Here is a 24901-nt window from a genome sequence, read left to right as displayed (position 1 = left end):
GTCTGTGGGTCTTTGTGTGAGTCTGTGGGTCTCTGTGTAAGTCTGTGGGTCTCTGTGTGAGTCTGTGGGTCTCTGTGCGAGTCTGTGGGTGTCTGTGCGAGTCTGTGGGTCTCTGTGCGAGTCTGTGGGTCTCTGTACGAGTCTGTGGGTCTCTGTGCGAGACAGTGGGTCTCTGTGTGAGTCTGTGGGCCTCTGTATGAGTCTGTGGGTTTCTGTGCGAGTCAGTGGGTCTCTGTGTGAGTCTGTGGGCCTCTGTATGAGTCTGTGGGTTTCTGTGCGAGTCTGTGGGTCTCTGTGCGAGTCTATATGTCTCTGTTTGAGTCTGTGGGTTTCTGTGCGAGTCTGTGGGTCTGTGTGTGAGTCTGTGTGGCTCTGTGCGAGTCTGTGGGTCTATGTGTGAGTCTGTGTCTCTGTGCGAGCCTGTATAACTTTATTTGGTGCGTCTTACAATCCGGACTGCTAGGACGTTCGCAGTACGCATGGCACGTGGTACGCACCCATTCTCTTTCTCGGCTGCATTGGTACGGTCCGTCCCATTGCAATCGGGAGCCGACGGGTCGTACCAAGTGAAGTCCGGGGCAGGCTCCTCCTGGCCGTCTCCATCACGGTGGCCGTGATCGTTTTTGACTTTCATCTTCTTCGATTTCGTGACTTTTTTCTTTTCTAGTCAAAGCAAAAAGGACAAGGTGAACCGACGACGCGAGTTCAGCCGACGTCGTTTCAAGCGACGTGCCACTTGGGAGCCTGCCGAGACGCTGAGAAGAGACGCGGCCGCCGCCGCCGCTGTTGCTGGGCAACTGGCGTAGCCGTCGGTCGGGTGTACAGGCGGTGCAACTGCACCGGGCCCGGGCGTAGAGCCGTAACCCTGCAACGCTCGCGTGTAAACCCCGCACCTCCGGTTAGCACGGTTGGCTACGTACGGTGAGAAAGAAGTTCAACATACGGCACATACCCGCAGCTACGATTAGCACGGGTGGCTTCGTATGGTGCGAAAGAAGTTCAACGTACACACGTACATACACCGCACCTCCAATTAGAATGGTCGGCTATGCACGTTGCGTAAGAAGTTCGGAATATACGGCACTGTAGCAAGGGCTGGTGGACGGCACAAATTCGTGAAACTTCCTCTCCCCTTTCCGCTCAGCGTCATCAGGGTATGATGGCAACACAGCCAGTGGACTTGGACTAATCGCCATCAGTTTCCATCCATACGGGGATGGAGTATTCCCACCCCCCACCACGGCTCGTGTGAGATTTTCCAGCGGGGTTCTCCGTTTTCCTCCCAAGGAGAGTTCAAATCAGTCACCCGATGGAGTTGACCAGAACAGACACTGATGGAGTTGACCAACACAATCACTTGATGGAGTTGACCAACACAGTCACTGATGGAGTTGACCAAAACAGTTACCTGATGGAGTTGACCAAAACTGTCACCTGATGGAGTTGACCAAAACAGTCACCTGATGGAGTTGACCAAAACAGTCACATGATGGAGTTGACCAACACAGTCACTGGAGTTGACCAACACAGTCACTGATGGAGTTGACCAACACAGTCGCTGATGGAGTTGACGAAAACAGTCACCTGATGGAGTTGACCAAAACTGTCACCTGATGGAGTTGACCAAAACAGTCACCTGATGGAGTTGACCAAAACAGTCACGTGATGGAGTTGACCAACACAGTCACTGGAGTTGACCAACACAGTCACTGATGGAGTTGACCAAATCAGTCACCTGATGGAGTTGACCAAATCAGTCACCTGATGGAGTTGACCAAATCAGTCACCTGATGGAGTTGACCAAAACAGTCACTGATGGAGTTGACCAAATCAGTCACCTGATGGAGTTGACCAAATCAGTCACCTGATGGAGTTGACCAAAACCGTCACTGATGGAGTTGACAAAAAAAGTTACCTGATGGAGTTGACCAAAACAGTCACTGATGGAGTTGACCAAATCAGTCACCTGATGGAGTTGACCAAATCAGTCACCTGATGGAGTTGACAAAATCAGTCACCTGATGGAGTTGACCAACACAGTCACTGATGGAGTTGACCAAATCAGTCACCTGATGAAGTTGACCAAATCAGTCACCTGATGGAGTTGACCAAAACAGTCACCTGATGGAGTTGACAAAATCAGTCACTGATGGAGTTGACCAAAAGAGTCACTGATGGAGTTGACCAATTCACCTGATGGAGTTGACCAAATCAGTCACTGATGGAGTTGACCAAATCAGTCACCTGATGAAGTTGACCAAATCAGTCACTGATGGAGTTGACCAAAACAGTCACCTGATGGAGTTGACCAATTCACCTGATGGAGTTGACCAAAACAGTCACCTGATGGAGTTGACCAAATCAGTCACCTGATGGAGTTGACCAAATCAGTCACTGATGGAGTTGACCAAATCAGTCACTGATGGAGTTGACCAAAACAGTCACTGATGGAGTTGACCAAAACAGTCACCTGATGGAGTTGACCAACACAGACACCTGATGGAGTTGACCAAAGCAGTCACCTGATGGAGTTGACCAAAACAGTCACTGATGGAGTCGACCGAACAGTCACCTGATGGAGTTGACCAAAACAGTCACCTGATGGAGTTGACCAAAACAGTCACTGATGGAGTTGACCAAATCAGTCACCTGATGGAGCTGACCAAAACAGTCACCTGATGGAGTTGACCAAAACAGTCACTGATGGAGTTGACCGAACAGTCACCTGATGGAGTTGACCAAAACAGTCACCTGATGGAGTTGACCAAAACAGTCACCTGATAGAGTTGACCAAAACAGTCACCTGATGGAGTTGACCAACACAGTCACCTGATGGAGTTGACCAAAACAGTCACGTGATGGAGTTGACCAAAACAGTCACCTGATGGAGTTGACCAAATCAGTCACCTGATGGAGTTGACCAAAACAGTCACTGATGGAGTTGACCAAATCAGTCACTGATGGAGTTGACCAAAACAGTCACTGATGGAGTTGACCAAAACAGTCACCTGATGGAGTTGACCAACACAGACACCTGATGGAGTTGACCAAAGCAGTCACCTGATGGAGTTGACCAAAACAGTCACCTGATGGAGTTGACCAAAACAGTCACCTGATGGAGTTGACCAAAACACAGTCACCTGAAGGAGTTGACCAAAACAGTCACCTGATGGAGTTGACCAAAACAGTCACCTGATGGAGTTGACCAAAACAGTCACCTGATGGAGTTGACCAAAACAGTCACCTGATGGAGTTGACCAAAACAGTCACCGGATGGAGTTGACCAAAACAGTCACCTGATGGAGTTGACCAACACAGTCACCTGATGGAGTTGACCAAAACAGTCACCTGATGGAGTTGACCAAATCAGTCACCTGATGGAGTTGACCAAATCAGTCACCTGATGGAGTTGACCAAATCAGTCACCTGATGGAGTTGACCAACACAGTCACTGATGGAGTTGACCAAAACAGTCACCTGATGGAGTTGAGCAAAACAGTCACCTGATGGAGTTGACCAAAACAGTCACCTGATGGAGTTGAGCAAAACAGTCACCTGATGGAGTTGAGCAAAACAGTCAGCTGATGGAGTTGACCAACACAGTCACCTGATGGAGTTGACCAACACAGTCACTGATGGAGTTGACCAAAACAGTCACCTGATGGAGTTGACCAAAACAGTCACCTGATGGAGTTGACCAACACAGTCACTGATGGAGTTGACCAAATCAGTCACTGATGGAGTTGACCAAGACAGTCACTGATGGAGTTGACCAAAACAGTCACCTGATGGAGTTGAGCAAACAGTCACTGATGGAGTTGACCAAATCAGTCACCTGATGGAGGTGACCAACACAGTCACCTGATGGAGTTGAGCTAAACAGTCACTGATGGAGTTGACCAAAACAGTCACCTGATGGAGTTGACCAAAACAGTCACCTGATGGAGTTGACCAAATCAGTCACCTGATGGAGTTGACCAAAACAGTCACCTGATGGAGTTGACCAAATCAGTCACTGATGGAGTTGACCAAAACAGTCACCTGATGGAGTTGACCAAAACAGTCACCTGATGGAGTTGACCAAATCAGTCACCTGATGGAGTTGACCAAAACAGTCACCTGATGGAGTTGACCAAAACAGTCACTGATGGAGTTGACCAAAACAGTCACCTGATGGAGTTGACCAAAACAGTCACCTGATGGAGTTGACCAAATCAGTCACTGATGGAGTTGACCAAATCAGTCACCTGATGGAGTTGACCAAATCAGTCACCTGATGGAGTTGACCAAATCAGTCACCTGATGGAGTTGACCAATTCACCTGATGGAGTTGACCAACACAGTCACTGGAGTTGACCAACACAGTCACTGATGGATTTGACCAAATCAGTCACTGATGGAGTTGACCAAATCAGTCACTGATGGAGTTGACCAAATCAGTCACCTGATGGAGTTGACCAAAACAGTCAACTGATGGAGTTGACCAAAACAGTCACCTGATGGAGTTGACCAATACAGTCACCTGATGGAGTTGACCAACACAGTCACTGGAGTTGACCAACACAGTCACTGATGGAGTTGACCAAATCAGTCACTGATGGAGTTGACCAAATCAGTCACCTGATGGAGTTGATCAAAACAGTCACCTGATGGAGTTGACCAAAACAGTCACCTGATGGAGTTGACCAAAACAGTCACCTGATGGAGTTGACCAAAACAGTCACTGATGGAGTTGACCAACACAGTCACTGATGGAGTTGACCAACACAGTCACCTGATGGAGTTGACCAAAACAGTCACCTGATGGAGTTGACCAAAACAGTCACTGATGGAGTTGACCAAAACAGCCACTGATGGAGTTGACCAAATCAGTCACTGATGGAGTTGACCAAATCAGTCACCTGATGGAGTTGACCAAAACAGTCACCTGATGGAGTTGACCAAAACAGTCACCTGATGGAGTTGGCCAACACAGTCACTGATGGAGTTGACCAAATCAGTCACTGATGGAGTTGACCAAATCAGTCACCTGATGGAGTTGATCAAAACAGTCACCTGATGGAGTTGACCAAAACAGTCACCTGATGGAGTTGACCAAAACAGCCACCTGATGGAGTTGACCAAAACAGTCACTGATGGAGTTGACCAACACAGTCACTGATAGAGTTGACCAACACAGTCACCTGATGGAGTTGACCAAAACAGTCACCTGATGGAGTTGACCAAAACAGTCACTGATGGAGTTGACCAAAACAGCCACCGATGGAGTTGACCAAATCAGTCACTGATGGAGTTGACCAAATCAGTCACTGATGGAGTTGACCAAATCAGTCACCTGATGGAGTTGACCAAAACAGTCACCTGATGGAGTTGACCAAAACAGTCACTGATGGAGTTGACCAAAACAGTCACCTGATGGAGTTGACCAAAACAGTCACCTGATGGAGTTGACCAAATCAGTCACCTGATGGAGTTGACCAAATCAGTCACCTGATGGAGTTGACCAATTCACCTGATGGAGTTGACCAACACAGTCACTGGAGTTGACCAACACAGTCACTGATGGAGTTGACCAAATCAGTCACTGATGGAGTTGACTAACACAGTCACTGATAGAGTTGACCAAATCAGTCACTGATGGAGTTGACCAAATCAGTCACCTGATGGAGTTGACCAAAACAGTTACCTGATGGAGTTGACCAAAACAGTCACCTGATGGAGTTGACCAACACAGTCACCTGATGGAGTTGACCAACACAGTCACTGGAGTTGACCAACACAGTCACTGATGGAGTTGACCAAATCAGTCACTGATGGAGTTGACCAAATCAGTCACCAGATGGAGTTGACCAAAACAGTCACCTGATGGAGTTGACCAACACAGTCACTGATGGAGTTGACCAACACAGTCACCTGATGGAGTTGACCAAAACAGTCACCTGATGGAGTTGATCAAAACAGTCACTGATGGAGTTGACCAAAACAGTCACTGATGAAGTTGACCAAATCAGTCACTGATGGAGTTGACCAAAACAGTCACCTGATGGAGTTGACCAAAACAGTCACTGATGGAGTTGACCAAAACAGTCACCTGATGGAGTTGACCAAAACAGTCACTTGATGGAGTTGACCAAATCAGTCACTGATGGAGTTGACCAAATCAGTCACCTGATGGAGTTGACCAAATCAGTCACCTGATGGAGTTGACCAAATCAGTCACCTGATGGAGTTGACCAATTCACCTGATGGAGTTGACCAACACAGTCACTGGAGTTGACCAACACAGTCACTGATGGATTTGACCAAATCAGTCACTGATGGAGTTGACCAAATCAGTCACTGATGGAGTTGACCAAATCAGTCACCTGATGGAGTTGACCAAAACAGTCAACTGATGGAGTTGACCAAAACAGTCACCTGATGGAGTTGACCAATACAGTCACTGGAGTTGACCAACACAGTCACTGATGGAGTTGACCAAATCAGTCACTGATGGAGTTGACCAAATCAGTCACTGATGGAGTTGACCAAATCAGTCACCTGATGGAGTTGATCAAAACAGTCACCTGATGGAGTTGACCAAAACAGTCACCTGATGGAGTTAACCAAAACAGTCACCTGATGGAGTTGACCAAAACAGTCACTGATGGAGTTGACCAACACAGTCACTGATGGAGTTGACCAACACAGTCACCTGATGGAGTTGACCAAAACAGTCACCTGATGGAGTTGACCAAAACAGTCACTGATGGAGTTGACCAACACAGTCACTGATGGAGTTGACCAAAACAGTCACCTGATGGAGTTGACCAAAACAGTCACCTGATGGAGTTGACCAACACAGTCACTGATGGAGTTGACCAAATCAGTCACTGATGGAGTTGACCAAGACAGTCACTGATGGAGTTGACCAAAACAGTCACCTGATGGAGTTGACCAAAACAGTCACCTGATGGAGTTGACCAAATCAGTCACTGATGGAGTTGACCAAAACAGTCACCTGATGGAGTTGACCAAAACAGTCACCTGATGGAGTTGACCAAATCAGTCACCTGATGGAGTTGACCAAAACAGTCACCTGATGGAGTTGACCAAAACAGTCACTGATGGAGTTGACCAAAACAGTCACCTGATGGAGTTGACCAAAACAGTCACCTGATGGAGTTGACCAAATCAGTCACTGATGGAGTTGACCAAATCTGTCACCTGATGGAGTTGACCAAATCAGTCACCTGATGGAGTTGACCAAATCAGTCACCTGATGGAGTTGACCAATTCACCTGATGGAGTTGACCAACACAGTCACTGGAGTTGACCAACACAGTCACTGATGGATTTGACCAAATCAGTCACTGATGGAGTTGACCAAATCAGTCACTGATGGAGTTGACCAAATCAGTCACCTGATGGAGTTGACCAAAACAGTCAACTGATGGAGTTGACCAAAACAGTCACCTGATGGAGTTGACCAATACAGTCACCTGATGGAGTTGACCAACACAGTCACTGGAGTTGACCAACACAGTCACTGATGGAGTTGACCAAATCAGTCACTGATGGAGTTGACCAAATCAGTCACCTGATGGAGTTGATCAAAACAGTCACCTGATGGAGTTGACCAAAACAGTCACCTGATGGAGTTGACCAAAACAGTCACCTGATGGAGTTGACCAAAACAGTCACTGATGGAGTTGACCAACACAGTCACTGATGGAGTTGACCAACACAGTCACCTGATGGAGTTGACCAAAACAGTCACCTGATGGAGTTGACCAAAACAGTCACTGATGGAGTTGACCAAAACAGCCACTGATGGAGTTGACCAAATCAGTCACTGATGGAGTTGACCAAATCAGTCACCTGATGGAGTTGACCAAAACAGTCACCTGATGGAGTTGACCAAAACAGTCACCTGATGGAGTTGGCCAACACAGTCACTGATGGAGTTGACCAAATCAGTCACTGATGGAGTTGACCAAATCAGTCACCTGATGGAGTTGATCAACACAGTCACTGATGGAGTTGACCAAATCAGTCACTGATGGAGTTGACCAAATCAGTCACCTGATGGAGTTGATCAAAACAGTCACCTGATGGAGTTGACCAAAACAGTCACCTGATGGAGTTGACCAAAACAGTCACCTGATGGAGTTGACCAAAACAGTCACTGATGGAGTTGACCAACACAGTCACTGATAGAGTTGACCAACACAGTCACCTGATGGAGTTGACCAAAACAGTCACCTGATGGAGTTGACCAAAACAGTCACTGATGGAGTTGACCAAAACAGCCACTGATGGAGTTGACCAAATCAGTCACCTGATGGAGTTGACCAAAACAGTCACCTGATGGAGTTGACCAAAACAGTCACCTGATGGAGTTGACCAAAACAGTCACTGATGGAGTTGACCAAAACAGTCACCTGATGGAGTTGACCAAAACAGTCACCTGATGGAGTTGACCAAATCAGTCACCTGATGGAGTTGACCAAATCAGTCACCTGATGGAGTTGACCAATTCACCTGATGGAGTTGACCAACACAGTCACTGGAGTTGACCAACACAGTCACTGATGGAGTTGACCAAATCAGTCACTGATGGAGTTGACTAACACAGTCACTGATAGAGTTGACCAAATCAGTCACTGATGGAGTTGACCAAATCAGTCACCTGATGGAGTTGACCAAAACAGTTACCTGATGGAGTTGACCAAAACAGTCACCTGATGGAGTTGACCAACACAGTCACCTGATGGAGTTGACCAACACAGTCACTGGAGTTGACCAACACAGTCACTGATGGAGTTGACCAAATCAGTCACTGATGGAGTTGACCAAATCAGTCACCAGATGGAGTTGACCAAAACAGTCACCTGATGGAGTTGACCAACACAGTCACTGATGGAGTTGACCAACACAGTCACCTGATGGAGTTGACCAAAACAGTCACCTGATGGAGTTGATCAAAACAGTCACTGATGGAGTTGACCAAAACAGTCACTGATGAAGTTGACCAAATCAGTCACTGATGGAGTTGACCAAAACAGTCACCTGATGGAGTTGACCAAAACAGTCACTGATGGAGTTGACCAAAACAGTCACCTGATGGAGTTGACCAAAACAGTCACTTGATGGAGTTGACCAAATCAGTCACTGATGGAGTTGACCAAATCAGTCACCTGATGGAGTTGACCAAATCAGTCACCTGATGGAGTTGACCAAATCAGTCACCTGATGGAGTTGACCAATTCACCTGATGGAGTTGACCAACACAGTCACTGGAGTTGACCAACACAGTCACTGATGGATTTGACCAAATCAGTCACTGATGGAGTTGACCAAATCAGTCACTGATGGAGTTGACCAAATCAGTCACCTGATGGAGTTGACCAAAACAGTCAACTGATGGAGTTGACCAAAACAGTCACCTGATGGAGTTGACCAATACAGTCACTGGAGTTGACCAACACAGTCACTGATGGAGTTGACCAAATCAGTCACTGATGGAGTTGACCAAATCAGTCACTGATGGAGTTGACCAAATCAGTCACCTGATGGAGTTGATCAAAACAGTCACCTGATGGAGTTGACCAAAACAGTCACCTGATGGAGTTGACCAAAACAGTCACCTGATGGAGTTGACCAAAACAGTCACTGATGGAGTTGACCAACACAGTCACTGATGGAGTTGACCAACACAGTCACCTGATGGAGTTGACCAAAACAGTCACCTGATGGAGTTGACCAAAACAGTCACTGATGGAGTTGACCAAAACAGCCACTGATGGAGTTGACCAAATCAGTCACTGATGGAGTTGACCAAATCAGTCACCTGATGGAGTTGACCAAAACAGTCACCTGATGGAGTTGACCAAAACAGTCACCTGATGGAGTTGGCCAACACAGTCACTGATGGAGTTGACCAAATCAGTTACTGATGGAGTTGACCAAATCAGTCACCTGATGGAGTTGATCAAAACAGTCACCTGATGGAGTTGACCAAAACAGTCACCTGATGGAGTTGACCAAAACAGTCACCTGATGGAGTTGACCAAAACAGTCACTGATGGAGTTGACCAACACAGTCACTGATAGAGTTGACCAACACAGTCACCTGATGGAGTTGACCAAAACAGTCACCTGATGGAGTTGACCAAAACAGTCACTGATGGAGTTGACCAAAACAGCCACTGATGGAGTTGACCAAATCAGTCACCTGATGGAGTTGACCAAAACAGTCACCTGATGGAGTTGACCAAAACAGTCACTGATGGAGTTGACCAAAACAGTCACCTGATGGAGTTGACCAAAACAGTCACCTGATGGAGTTGACCAAATCAGTCACCTGATGGAGTTGACCAAATCAGTCACCTGATGGAGTTGACCAATTCACCTGATGGAGTTGGCCAACACAGTCACTGGAGTTGACCAACACAGTCACTGATGGAGTTGACCAAATCAGTCACTGATGGAGTTGACTAACACAGTCACTGATAGAGTTGACCAAATCAGTCACTGATGGAGTTGACCAAATCAGTCACCTGATGGAGTTGACCAAAACAGTCACCTGATGGAGTTGACCAAAACAGTCACCTGATGGAGTTGACCAACACAGTCACCTGATGGAGTTGACCAACACAGTCACTGGAGTTGACCAACACAGTCACTGATGGAGTTGACCAAATCAGTCACTGATGGAGTTGACCAAATCAGTCACCAGATGGAGTTGACCAAAACAGTCACCTGATGGAGTTGACCAACACAGTCACTGATGGAGTTGACCAACACAGTCACCTGATGGAGTTGACCAAAACAGTCACCTGATGGAGTTGATCAAAACAGTCACTGATGGAGTTGACCAAAACAGTCACTGATGAAGTTGACCAAATCAGTCACTGATGGAGTTGACCAAATCAGTCACTGATGGAGTTGACCAGAACAGTCACCTGATGGAGTTGATCAAAACAGTCACTGATGGAGTTGACCAAAACAGTCACTGATGAAGTTGACCAAATCAGTCACTGATGGAGTTGACCAAATCAGTCACTGATGGAGTTGACCAGAACAGTCACCTGATGGAGTTGACCAAAATAGTCACCGATGGAGTTGACCAACACAGTCACTGATGGAGTTGACCAAATCAGTCACTGATGGAGTTGACCAAATCAGTCACTGATGGAGTTGACCAAATCAGTCACTGATGGAGTTGACCAAAACAGTCACTGATGGAGTTGACCAAAACAGTCACTGATGGAGTTGACCAAATCAGTCACCTGATGGAGTTGACCAAATCAGTCACCTGATGGAGTTGACCAACACAGTCACCTGATGGAGTTGACCAAATCAGTCACCTGATGGAGTTGACCAAAACAGTCACTGATGGAGTTGACCAAATCAGTCACCTGATGGAGTTGACCAAATCAGTCACCTGATGGAGTTGACCAACACAGTCACCTGATGGAGTTGACCAAATCAGTCACCTGATGGAGTTGACCAAATCAGTCACCTGATGGAGTTGACCAAATTAGTCACCTGATGGAGTTGACCAAATCAGTCACCTGATGGAGTTGACCAAAACAGTCACCTGATGGAGTTGACCAACACAGTCACCTGATGGCGTTGACCAGAACAGTCACTGATGGAGTTGACCAAATCAGTCACTGATGGAGTTGACCAAAACAGTCACCTGATGGAGTTGACCAGAACAGTCACTGATAGAGTTGACCAAATCAGTCACTGATGGAGTTGACCAAAACAGTCACTGATGGAGTTGACCAAAACAGTCACTGATGGAGTTGACCAAAACAGTCACCTGATGGAGTTGACCAACACAGCCACTGATGGAGTTGACCACCACAGTCACCTGATGGAGTTGACCAAAACAGTCACCTGATGGAGTTGATCAAAACAGTCACTGATGGAGTTGACCGAAACAGTCACTGATGGAGTTGACCAAATCAGTCACTGATGGAGTTGACCAAATCAGTCACTGATGGAGTTGACCAGAACAGTCACCTGATGGAGTTGACCAAAATAGTCACCGATGGAGTTAACCAACACAGTCACTGATGGAGTTGACCAAATCAGTCACTGATGGAGTTGACCAAATCAGTCACTGATGGAGTTGACCAAAACAGTCACTGATGGAGTTGACCAAAACAGTCACTGATGGAGTTGACCAAATCAGTCACCTGATGGAGTTGACCAAATCAGTCACCTGATGGAGTTGACCAACACAGTCACCTGATGGAGTTGACCAAATCAGTCACCTGATGGAGTTGACCAAAACAGTCACTGATGGAGTTGACCAAATCAGTCACCTGATGGAGTTGACCAAATCAGTCACCTGATGGAGTTGACCAACACAGTCACCTGATGGAGTTGACCAAATCAGTCACCTGATGGAGTTGACCAAATCAGTCACCTGATGGAGTTGACCAAAACAGTCACCTGATGGAGTTGACCAAATCAGTCACCTGATGGAGTTGACCAAATTATTCACCTGATGGAGTTGACCAAATCAGTCACCTGATGGAGTTGACCAAAACAGTCACCTGATGGAGTTGACCAACACAGTCACCTGATGGCGTTGACCAGAACAGTCACTGATGGAGTTGACCAAATCAGTCACTGATGGAGTTGACCAAAACAGTCACCTGATGGAGTTGACCAGAACAGTCACTGATAGAGTTGACCAAATCAGTCACTGATGGAGTTGACCAAAACAGTCACTGATGGAGTGGACCAAATCAGTCACCTGATGGAGTTGACCAAATCAGTCACCTGATGGAGTTGACCAAATCAGTCACCTGATGGAGTTGACCAAAACAGTCACTGATGGAGTTGACCAAATCAGTCACCTGATGGAGTTGACCAAATCAGTCACCTGATGGAGTTGACCAACACAGTCACCTGATGGAGCTGACCAAATCAGTCACCTGATGGAGTTGACCAAATCAGTCACCTGATGGAGTTGACCAAAACAGTCACCTGATGGAGCTGACCAAATCAGTCACCTGATGGAGTTGACCAAATCAGTCACCTGATGGAGTTGACCAAAACAGTCACCTGATGGAGTTGACCAAAACAGTCACCTGATGGAGTTGACCAACACAGTCACCTGATGGCGTTGACCAACACAGTCACTGATGGAGTTGACCAAAACTGTCACCTGATGGAGTTCGCCAAGCATCCCAATGCATAGGACCGCGGAGCTTCCACCAGCAAGGGTTTTGATCCCAACCATCGAGTTTGCGGTGTCTCTCTCTCTTTCCCCGTGGTAAGGTCCCACTGAGCTATGTGGCTCTTTTGTAGAAGCGACCTGGGTATCACAAGTGATAGCTCAACGAAGTGGGCTCATCATAATCACGTGGAAATTCACAGCACCAGCCAAATACTCTAAACGCGTGACGTCAGTTCTAAATGTGGTGGGGGATAAAAAACGGAGCATCCGGAGAAAAATCCACGCGACCGGCGGGAGAGAGACACGCAAACTCCAAACATACGGCAGGCGTCTGGGTTGAGATCGAACCCACGACCTCGTGCGTACACCAGGGGAGGTGGTTAACATCTCGGCACCACGGTGCGTACCATGCACGGTGTGTATTGGGCGCGTCTTCAGGAGGACTGGAGTGGGGAAATTGGACAGCTAGGGGGCTAGAGTCCACGCCTCGCGCCACGGCCCATGCCAACCCTAGGCTGCACCACCGCGGCGTCCCGCGACTCCTTACCCTGCGCCGCCTTCCCATCCGTCTCCTTCTGCTCCTCCTCCTCCTCCTCGTTGTTCCGTCTCCGCCGCCTCTTCCTCGTCTTCTTCTCGGCGACCCCCGCACGAACCTCGCAGCCCCTAGCAAATATTCACCGGCGCGATGGAACGGTGAAAACGATTCACCCCCTCCGGCCGCAACGGCCGCGAGGGCGCAAGGGCCCTGTCCCAGCAGCAGCAGCACCAGCAGCACCAGCAGCACGCACGACGCTCGGCCTTCTCGCGTGTGTACGCGTTACGAAACCAGTGACGACCGTCTGAACCGGTCCTGGGCCTCCCCTCGGTCGACTCAGCCTCGAATGAGTACCCCGCTGCAGTGTGCGCATACATCGCCGCTGGGCGTGGTGTTGTCCGCCCACCCCACCGTGCGCCGTGCCGGCCTACATGGGTGCAACTCGCCAACAGCACTTGTCCCAACAGTCTGTCAAAGGCTATACGGGGTGGTCGGGGTGGGGGGTGGGGGTCACGTGCCGCTCACCTGCCAGGAACCGTTTCCGAGGAGGCGGCATCGTCATCACCGCCCCCCGTGCCGACGGAGCCGCCCTCCGGAGCAAGCGGCCCATCCACGCCATCGCCGCTCGCCGCCCGTCCAGAGTCGTCTCCGCCGCCATCCTTCCGTTTGCTCATCTTCCTCGCCCTCCTCCTCCTCCTCTTCCTCTTCGCCGCCGGCGTTCCGGACGGAGCGGCGCTGCCAACTTCCTCCGCCGTTACCTCCCGTGGGCCTCCGTCGCTCTCCTCCCTCGCGCCACTCCGCCTCTGCCTCTTCGTCTTCGTCCGGCTGCCCTCGTCGCACGCTGGGTCCTCGCCGCCGCCGTCGTCGTGCTCGACGCCGCTCAAGCCACCCTCCTCCTCCTCCTCCTCGTCGTCGTCATCTGGGGCGCGAGCGGCGGTGGCGAGAAGGGAGCTGTTACGTCACTGGGGCTGTGTTGTATGTGTAGTGATTCAACTCGGAGACGATAAGACTTCTTTATTTCGCAAGCACCATCGGGATAACACAGCCCCTACGTGGGTGCACGCTATTATAATGAAGACCGTCTATTGTTGGCGCACTGCTCAGTCAGGACAGATGGTAGGCCGTCTGATTAGCGGCGCCCCGGGATGGTGAAGACGGAGACAACGACGAGGAGATAGTGACGACGAGGAGATGGTGATGACGAGGAGATGGTGACAACGGTGGTGGACTTGAGGAGTACGACGGGTATCCCACTTCCAACAACAGCCGCGAGGTTCCTCACAGGGGCCTCTCAGACTCCCAGCGTCGGCCACGCCCCCTTTCTGGAACCTACCAGCGGGTTTCCGGGGCTTCCCGATGGGCCCCATCTGTGACCTTTCCCCTAGATGTCCCCCGCTCGTGTAGATCGTGGCCTGCTGACGTCAGTACTGCCATACGCCGCAGATCCCATTTTTTGCCAGCAGCCAGCGCTATGCCACTACACCTGTATGTACGTTGAACTTACTTCACATCGTGCGTCGCCAACCGTGCTAATCGGAGGATGCGGGGCAAGGCCAACAAACTAAGCACAGCAAGCAGTTCTTGAAGAAATGAGTTTGTCGATTTAGATGATGATTTTAAAGTGCACGGCTCCAGTGGCTTCCTAATATCGGATGGAAGAGCGTTCCAGACGGCCGCAGAAGCGCGTCCAAAAGCGATGCGGTGACCACCGTCTTTATTCCATGTTTAGCCACAAGCCGCTGCTGCTGCTGCGAGGATGACCGGAGCGAGGATGATCGGAGCTAGCGTGATGGTTTATGAACCACGCCGCGCATCGATTTAGTTGAATACAATATAAAGGCTGTCTTGGTTAACAACGCGGTGTGTACAAACCACACAGCGGACATTAAAAATTCCCGCGACGTCATTCACAAGAGCAGCCCGACGATGTGTGTGCGGGTGTGACCGGCCACATTTTTTCAGGATTCGAAAGATTACACTGCAGATTACTCAAATTGCGATCACGGAAAACACAATCGTGGTCATCGCTCCCTCTCACTCCACCCCCCCCCCCCCCTCGGCTGTTGCAAAAAAACCTACTCCGGATCATTCTAAAAGGGAGAGTCGTGAGACCGATGCCCCGCATGCAGGCCAGGAGCTGAGAGTCGGCTTCCTGCTGCTGCGCAGGGACAGCTGCCGCTTGGGGGGTGGGGGTTATCGGGGTGCACCCCGTCCAATGTTTGAGAGGAGATGCTGCGGCAAGCAAGCTAAAAGCGCATCTCTACAAACCGGCCTCGCCCCTCTTTAGTTTAGTCGGTTGCCCTGGTTCTGTATTTGTTATTTCCTGGCATCTCCGTGCATTGGGGGCATTGGGATCCTGGGATGGAATGACGAGCAACACACGTTCGTCAAGTTATTAACAGCCTTCATTTGGCCGCACACGACCACCGACTTCAGGCACGAGCTTCGCTTCTCCAGCCACGAACTTCGACTTCTCTCCAAGCGTCCCCCCCCCCTCTCTCCCTGTGCTTCCCCTTTTTTTAATCCCCCTCGAGCCCCCCTTTCACGACGGTTTCCTCGACCTACCTCCCCCTCAGCCAATCCCGCGTCCTCCTCGTCCAATGGTTTTCAACCATTTACCCTGTCAAGCCAACCTTGGTTTTCCCGCCCTTTGGGCTTGCATCTTTCCTCCAATGATTTCAATTGTCTGTCTGCAGCCAATCCTTTTCCAGGCCCCGCCCCCCTGTACCTCCCCTTTCTCCGTCATCCACCCCCACGTGGTCTCTCCCAGATCAGGGGCACCAATCGGAGGCCTTGTTTTGCTTCCCGACTGCCCGTGTTCGCACGCACAGCGTACGCACTGTGCCAGGCACGTCGCTTGTTGTGTTTCAATCTTTACACAAGGACGGAACACGCATTATGAACATTATTATGAAATGCAAGTATAGTTAATGTTGTCGTTGTTGTCGATTATTCATGAACCAATGCGTGGGCATTTCCGGAAGGTCACGTAGAAACGTAGTTCCGACGGAGGGAATGAGATTGACAACTCGAGTGAGATAGACGGGGGGAACGAGACGAGGCAATGCGAGGTGATGCAGCTCTCGCTGGGCGCGGGAGCAAAACGTCGGACGTTGTTGCCGAATACCAAAATCGCGGAGGAGAAAGAAAAAACACACTTACCCGACGGTTTTGCACGCCTCTTGCGAGTTTTTTTTTTAGCCTTCTTCTTTTTCCGCTCTTCCTCTTCGTCGGCCAGCAGCTTGGCGAAGCCCTCCATGTCCATCGGCTTCTTCTCCACTGGGCGAAACAAAACGGCAGGGGGGGACGCCGCAGTGGCGGGATGTTAACTACCTCGCCTGATATGCAGGAGGTCATAGGCTCGATCCCGACCCTGACGCCTGCTGTATATTTTGGAGTTTGCGTCTCTCTCTCTCTCCCCGTGGCCGCGTGGATTTTTCTCCGGGTTTTCCAGTTTTTCCCCTCCACATTTAGAATCAATGTGCATTTATAAAGTACTAGCGGGAAGTACCCGGTGTTGCCCGGGTGAAAAAGACCCACACACACAAAGACATCGACCCACATACACAAAAACATTGACTTACACACACATGGACGTAGACACACACACATAAACTGACACACATAGACTCACGCACACACACATCAACTCACACACGCACATAGAGCCACACACACACATCGACTTACACAGACATATCGACTTACACACACTCAGACTCACACACACACATGGACTTACACACACACATGGACTTACACAAACACATCGACTCACACACACACATTGACTCACACACACACATAGACTTACACACACATGGACTTACACACACACATATATCGACTCACACACACACATCGACTTACACACACACACATAGACTCACACAAACATGGACTTACACACACACATGGACTTACACACACATGGACTTACACACACACACATCGACTCACACACACACACATAGACTCCCACACACATGGACTTACACACACATGGACTTACACACACACACATATCGACTCACACACACACACATCGACTTACACACACACATCGACTTACACACACACACATAGACTCACACACACACATCGACTTACACACACACATCGACTTACACACACACACATAGACTCACACACACATGGACTTACACACACACACATAGACTCACACACACACATCGACTCATACACACACATGGACTTACACACACACATCGACTCACACAAACACACAGACTTACACACGCACACATAGATTCACACACACATGGACTTACACACACACATCGACACACACACACACATATATCGACTCACACACAAATAGACTTACACATACACGCACACATCGACTCAGACACAGATCGACCCACACAAACAAATCGACTTACACACACACATAGACTCACACACACATGGACTTACACACACACACACACAGACTCACACACACATGGACTTACATACACACATATATCGACTCAAACACACACTTATATCGACTCACACACACACATATATCGACTCACACACACATATATCGACTCACACACACATATATCGACTCACACACACATATATATCGACTCACACACACACACATCGACTTACACACACACACACAGACTCACACACACATGGACTTACACACACACACACAGACTCACACATACATGGACTTACACACACACACACATCGACTCACACACACACACGACTCACACACACACATAGACTCACACACACACACACATAGACTTACACACGCACACAGACTCACACACACATGGACTTACACACACACACAAATAGACTTACACATACACGCCCATATCGACTCAGAAACACACACATCGACTTACACACACAGATCGACCCACACAAACACATTGACTTGCACACACAAACACAGCGACTCACACAAACACACAGCCACCTACACATACACATCGACCTACACACACACACACATCAACATACACACACAAAGACAAAGATCCCCCATATAGCCTTAACAGACTGTAGGGGCAAGTGCTGTTAGCGAGCACCTATGAAGGCCGGAACGGTACACGAGGGGGTGGGTGGCCAGCACCACGCCCGACCGCCTTTGTCTCCCCAGTGGCGATATTTACACACCGCACCAGGTACTCATTTTGAGGCTGAGTCGACCTAGGGGAGGCCCAGGACCGGTTCAGATAATCGTCACTGGTGTTGGCCGTGAGCGGGAATCGAACTCGGGTCGCCAGGTTCATAGCGCAGCGTAGCGCTAACCGCTACACTATCGCTCCCCACACACACATGAACGCACACACACACATGGACGCACACACACAGATGGACTCACACACATACATATCGACTTACACACACACACACATTTACACACACACAGATCGACTTACAGAGAGGAAATGCACGAGTGTATAATAAGTAATGAAGAGCGACGACGATGGGGTTCCGCCATTTTTGTGCAAACGTTTGCCGCGAGCAGAAGCGGCAAATAAATGAAAGCCAGCGAATAATAAAATAAACTTCTCCCACCTGTAACTAGGAGCAGATGCGCACCGATTAAGCCTAATTGACAGAACGTCACTGCTCAATCCCCGTACTGAGGGGCCAAGTGTAAATATATACCATTCAGTATATGTATTTGTTTGGCCCTGTGCAGTAAGTGATATTACGTGGCCGCTCGTGCCTCAAGAGTGTGTCGCAGCTGAGTCTCGCGAACATTTGACATGGCTTTGGGCGATGCTGCCCGACCGATTTGCCAACGGGCGCACCTCCCGTCATCACGGTTGGCCGCATGGGGTGCGAAAGAGTTTCAGCACTTAGACGCGTACGTACCGCCAGGCCGTGCGGGCAGCCAACGCAGCACCCCGCAAGCAAAACGGAAGCAACGGAGTCCGGGAGGGATCCAAATCTCGCAGTTTGCAACGACGCTCGAAGGACGTGAACGAACCTCCAGCATCCCCCCGCCCCCCCCCCCCCCGGCCGCCCCCCCCCCCACCTCCCCTCACTTACGCTCTTACTTACTGCAGGCCTTGTCTATCCTCCACGGGTGGATACGCGATTCCCTTTTGAATTTATTCTGCGGTCGCACAACACACACACGTACACACGTACACACGTACACGATGGCACGTACACGATGGCACGTACACGATGGCATTGTACACGATGGCACGTACACGATGGCACGCGCACAAAGCAGTACGGTACAATTACAGGGTGGGGCGCGGTGCAGAAAGAAAGAACCGTTCAGTTGGAGGCAAGAGGGAAACAAATGTGAAGGTCTGGACTTAAACAGGGACAGGGAAGGGAACAGCGACCTCCCGCTGGCCACAGGCAACCGGGGGAGGTTTCAAGAGAAGGCTTTGGTTTCTGTAGGGGAGTCGAGTGAGATGAGAGGGGAGGAGATAAGCGAGTGCTGTAGGTGTAGGTGCACTCACACACACCCAAACAAAGACAACGATCACCCGTATAAGCCTTAGCAGACTGTTGGGGCAAGTGCTGTTCGAAGGCAGCACCACACCCGGCTGCCTTTGTTTCCCCGGTGCGAATGTTTAGACACCGCAGCGGGTATTCAAATGAAGCCGAGTCGACCGAGGTTAGGCCCAGGACCGGTTCAGATAAGCGTCGCCGGTGTTGGTGGCCGTGAGAAGGAATCTAACTCGGTTCACCGAGTTCATAGCGCAGTGCTGCTAACCATTACGCCACCACTCCCCACACACAAGGACACCAACGCACACACGTGCAAAGATCCCCCCCCCCCCCGAAAAGCCTGAAACGACTGTTGGGGCAAGTGTTGTGGGGCTGTCCATAAATGACGTCACGCGAATTTGGACGATTTTTTACCCCCCCCCCTCGTCGCACGGCGTCACAAAAAGTCAGACCCCCCTCAAATGACGTCACAAAGCTCTGCCCCCCCCCCCACCCAAGAAAATTAAAACATGTTTCAAATCGCTTTAAACTATTGTCATTGTAGTGCGTATTTAATGTGGCGCTGCACTCTGATGTTGTAGGAGAAAACATTTATTAGAAAGTCTATTTAATTAACTAGAACGTGGTTGTCTATATTTATTTAAAGTTGCGCATTTTGATGTGATGTCACATTTCTCAAACCCCCCCCCCTCGTCACAAATGTCTGACCCCCCCCCCCAGGTGCGTGACGTCATTTATGGACAGCCCCTGTTGGCGAGCACCTATGAAGTGTGGCACGGCACACGAGGGGGGTGGGTGGCCAACACCGCACCCGACTGCCTTTGTCTCCCCAGTGGCGATATTTTTACGCACCGCACCAGGTACTCATTTGAGGCTCAGTCGATCTAGGGGAGGCCCAGGACCGGTTCAGATAATCGTCGCCGGTGTTGGCCATGAGCGGGAATCGAACTCGGGTCGCCGGGTTCGTAGCGCAGCGCGCTAACCGCTACACCGCCGCTCCCCACCAATACGTACAAAGACAAAAAGACAAAGATCCCCCGTATAGCCTTAACAGACTGTAGGGGCAAGTGCTGTTAGCGAGCTCCTATGAAGGCCGGAACGGTACACGAGGGGGTGGGTGGCCAGCACCACGCCCGACCGCCTTTGTCTCCCTAGTGGCGATGTTTACACACCGCACCAGGTACCGAGTCGACCTAGGGGAGGCCCGGGACCGGTTCAGATAATCGTCACCGGTGTTGGCCGTGAGCGGGAATCGAACCCGTGTCGCCGGGTTCATAGCGCAGCGTAGCGCTAACCGCTACACTACCGCTCCCCACACCAATACGTACACACACACACTGACACACACACCACACATACTGACACACACAAAAACTGACACACACACACAATGACACACACACACACACGCGCGCACACGCCCGGCATCCCGGCCGTTACCTTCAGCTCGTGCCTGCTGCGCGTGGGGAAGAGGTGCGACACCATCGACATGTCGGTCCCCACCATGCTGATGGCCAGGAAATACAGCTCAGTCTCTGCAGCGACGTGGGAGGGGTGGTGGGAGCGGCAGCACGGGGGGTGGGGGGGGGGTCAGCGCACCGCGCTACCAACCCGGCGAGCCGAGTTCGATTCCCGCTCACGGCCGCCAACACCGGGGACGATTTATCTGAACCGGTCCTGGGCCTCCCCTAGGTCGGCTCAGCCTCAAAAATCAGTACCCGCTTGCGGTGGTGCAGTAAACATCGCCGCCGGGGAGGCGGCCGGCCGTGGCGCTGGCCACCCACCCCGTCGCTGTGCCGTGCTCGCAAACAGCGCCTGCCCCAACAGTCTGTTACATACTCTTTGGTTCTTTCGGTAAAGTCACGTAGGTATTCTAGATTTAAAGCTTTCGTGACTGCTAGGATCCATACTCTTCGGTTCTATTGGGTAAAGTCATGTAGGTGAAAATATTTTGAAAATATTTTATTTTCAGCTACGTGACTTTACTCACGTAGGTATCACATAAAGTAAATCACGACGTTTCGGGCGCAACACAAGCCGTCCGTCATCAGGTGGAAAGTTACAGGCTACACGGCGGATCACGGCGTGGGCACCGCTCGTGTCTGACCACGGCCGGTGCGGCGGTGGTGGTGGTGCCGGTGGTGGTGGTGCCGGTGGTGGTGGTGCCGGTGGTCGCTGTGGTAGCGGTGGTGGTGGTGGCGTTGGTGGTGGTGCCGGTGATTGCTGTGGTAGCGGCGGCGGTGGTGGTGGTGGCGGCGGTGGTGGTGCCGGTGGTCGCTGTGGTAGTGGTGGTGGTGGTGGCGTTGGTGGTGGTGCCGGTGGTTGCTGTGGTAGCGGTGGTGGTGGTGGCGCCGGTGGTCGCTGTGGTAGCGGCGGCGGTGGTGGTGGCGGCGGCGGTGCTTGCAGAGGGGTGGGGGGGGGGGGGGTTGACGCCGTGTACCCATGTCGCTCCATCTCCGCGTGGCGACGTGCTTGGAGAAGTTGCTGTAGCGGGCGGAGGAGCCGTCCTCGCGCAGCGCCTCCACGGCGAGCGCCGCCGCCACCCCGGCGTCGTCCTCGCCGGGACGCCTCACACGCACCGTGAGGCTGAGCGGCGGCAACAATGACAACGATGGTGACAATGACAACGACGACAATGACAACGATGACGACAATGACGACAATGACAACGGTGACGACAATGACAACGACGACGACCATAACAATGACAAAAATGACAACAATGACAACGACAACAATGACAACGATGACGACAATGACAACGATGATGACCATAAAAATGACAACAATGACGACGACGACCATAACAATGACAACAATGACAACGATGACGACAATGACAACGACGACGACCATAACAATGACAACAATGAAAATGATGATAATGACAACGATGACGACAATGACAACAATGACAATGACAACGATGACGACCATAAAAATGACAACAATGACAACAATGACAACGACGACGACCATAACAATGACAACAATGACGACAATGACAACGATGACGACCATAACAATGACAACGATGACGACAACGACAACGATGACAACCATAACAATGACAACAAAAAAAACGACGGCAAACAATAACCACCACTCATGCCATTTTTCCCACTGGCATCACAACCGTGCCGGCCCCGTGCCGGCCCCCTGCCGGCCCCGTGCCGGCCCCGTGCCGGCCCCGTGCCGGCCCCGTGCCGGCCCCGTGCCGGCCCCGTGCCGGCCCCGTGCCGGCCCCGTGCCGGCCCCGTGCCGGCCCCGTGCCGGCCCCGGCATGGCTTCACGAGGCACCAGGCCAGAGCCGCATCAAGAGACTTCTCAAGGTGGATGGGGGAGGCGGGGGGTGGGAAGGTTTGTTGAGAAATATTAAGCTTTTCGAATAGAGCGCTACACAAATAATAATAACAACACTCATTCTATGGATCATCCCTGATAAACATAAATAAAAATCTATTTTCCAGGTTTCAGGGGGAGGTGGGGGGGTGATAGTAGACGTGGTGGTGGTGGTGTTGGTGGTGGTAGCGGTGCTACTGGAGGTGGTGTTGGTGGTGGAGGTGGCAGTGATACTGGTGGCAGTGGTGTGGTTGGTGGTGGTGTTGGTGGTGGTGCTACTGGTGATGTTGGTGGTGGTGCTACTGGTGGTGGTGGAGGTGGGAGCGATTGAGAAGCCGCGCACCTCTCATTGTCCAGGATGAGCGTGCCATCCTCGCCCACACGCACCCTGGGCACCATCAGACCCTCGTCGCCATCGTCACCATCATCGTCATCATCGTCAACGCCGTCGGCCTCGGTCACCGGACATTCCGGCCGCGGCGGCACCGCCACCGCTCTGTCCGAGAGGTGGTTTTCCCGCCTGCGCCGTACGGGCACAGAGACACAAACAGACAGACAACAACAACAACAACAACCGCCATTTGCCACCAAGTCGTGGTGATGTCACCACGGCATCAGCTCGACACTTTTGAGGCCACTTGAAATGTGGAAGGGCTCGCTGCTGGTCAAAAGTCACCGGACAGACCCAGGTGCCATGGGATGACTGCCTAAGATGACTGCCATGTAGACAAAGATCCCCTGTATAGCCTTAACTGACTGTTGCAGCAAGTGCTGACGTGCTGTTAGCGAGCACCGATGAGGGGGGTGGGTAGCCAGCACCAAGCCCGGCCACCTTTGTATCCCCAATGGTGATGTTTTACACACCGCACCAGGTGCTCATTTGAGGCCGAGTCGACCTAAGGGACGCCCAGGACCAATTCAGATAATCGTCACTGGTGTTGACCTTGAGCGAGAATCGAACTCGGGGTGCTACCGTTCCCCACTGCCAGATATCGAGACAAAGATCTCCCGTATAGCCCGAACAGACTGATGGGGCAAGTGCTGTTAGTGAGCACCTATGAAGGCCGGCACAGCACACGAGGGGGTGGGTGGCCAGCACCAAGCCCGGCCGCCTTTGTCTCCCCAGTGACGATGTTTACGCACCGTGTTAGGTACACGCACACGTACACACACACACGCAGAATCTGTCCAGCCGAGCTGCATCATTGAGACATCAATTACTCTCGACCCAGGAGCATGACACGTTTACGGTGGGAGTAGGGGGGGGTCATGATATGGTCAATGTTAAACATACTTATAATAACAATACGATCCGATGTTGTCTATGCATGCATTCTGCTCCACGTGTGCACAAGGAAAGGCCGCAACAGTCATAACTTACTCTT

General features: G+C 50.8%; 1 protein-coding gene across 1 annotated transcript in view; it reads right to left on the bottom strand.

Moving 5' to 3' along the window:
- Nucleotides 1–24901, bottom strand: part of LOC116953532 (uncharacterized) — a 47202-nt gene that overhangs the window by 8053 nt on the left and 14248 nt on the right. Inside the window, exons 8-15 of the mRNA XM_076075108.1 lie at nucleotides 23860–24036; nucleotides 22615–22760; nucleotides 21615–21709; nucleotides 19767–19821; nucleotides 16881–16997; nucleotides 14244–14637; nucleotides 13731–13846; nucleotides 498–663 (exon numbers count right to left, since the gene is read on the bottom strand). Coding sequence (XP_075931223.1) covers nucleotides 498–663; nucleotides 13731–13846; nucleotides 14244–14637; nucleotides 16881–16997; nucleotides 19767–19821; nucleotides 21615–21709; nucleotides 22615–22760; nucleotides 23860–24036 — 1266 coding nt within the window. The remainder of the gene's footprint in view (nucleotides 1–497; nucleotides 664–13730; nucleotides 13847–14243; nucleotides 14638–16880; nucleotides 16998–19766; nucleotides 19822–21614; nucleotides 21710–22614; nucleotides 22761–23859; nucleotides 24037–24901) is intronic.

Source organism: Petromyzon marinus, chromosome 52 (genome assembly GCF_048934315.1).
Source record: "Petromyzon marinus isolate PM22_M1 ecotype Great Lakes invasive population chromosome 52, UKy_Petmar_22M1.pri1.0, whole genome shotgun sequence".
Taxonomy (NCBI): Eukaryota; Metazoa; Chordata; class Hyperoartia; order Petromyzontiformes; family Petromyzontidae; genus Petromyzon; species Petromyzon marinus.
This window is presented reverse-complemented; position numbering and strand designations above follow the sequence as displayed.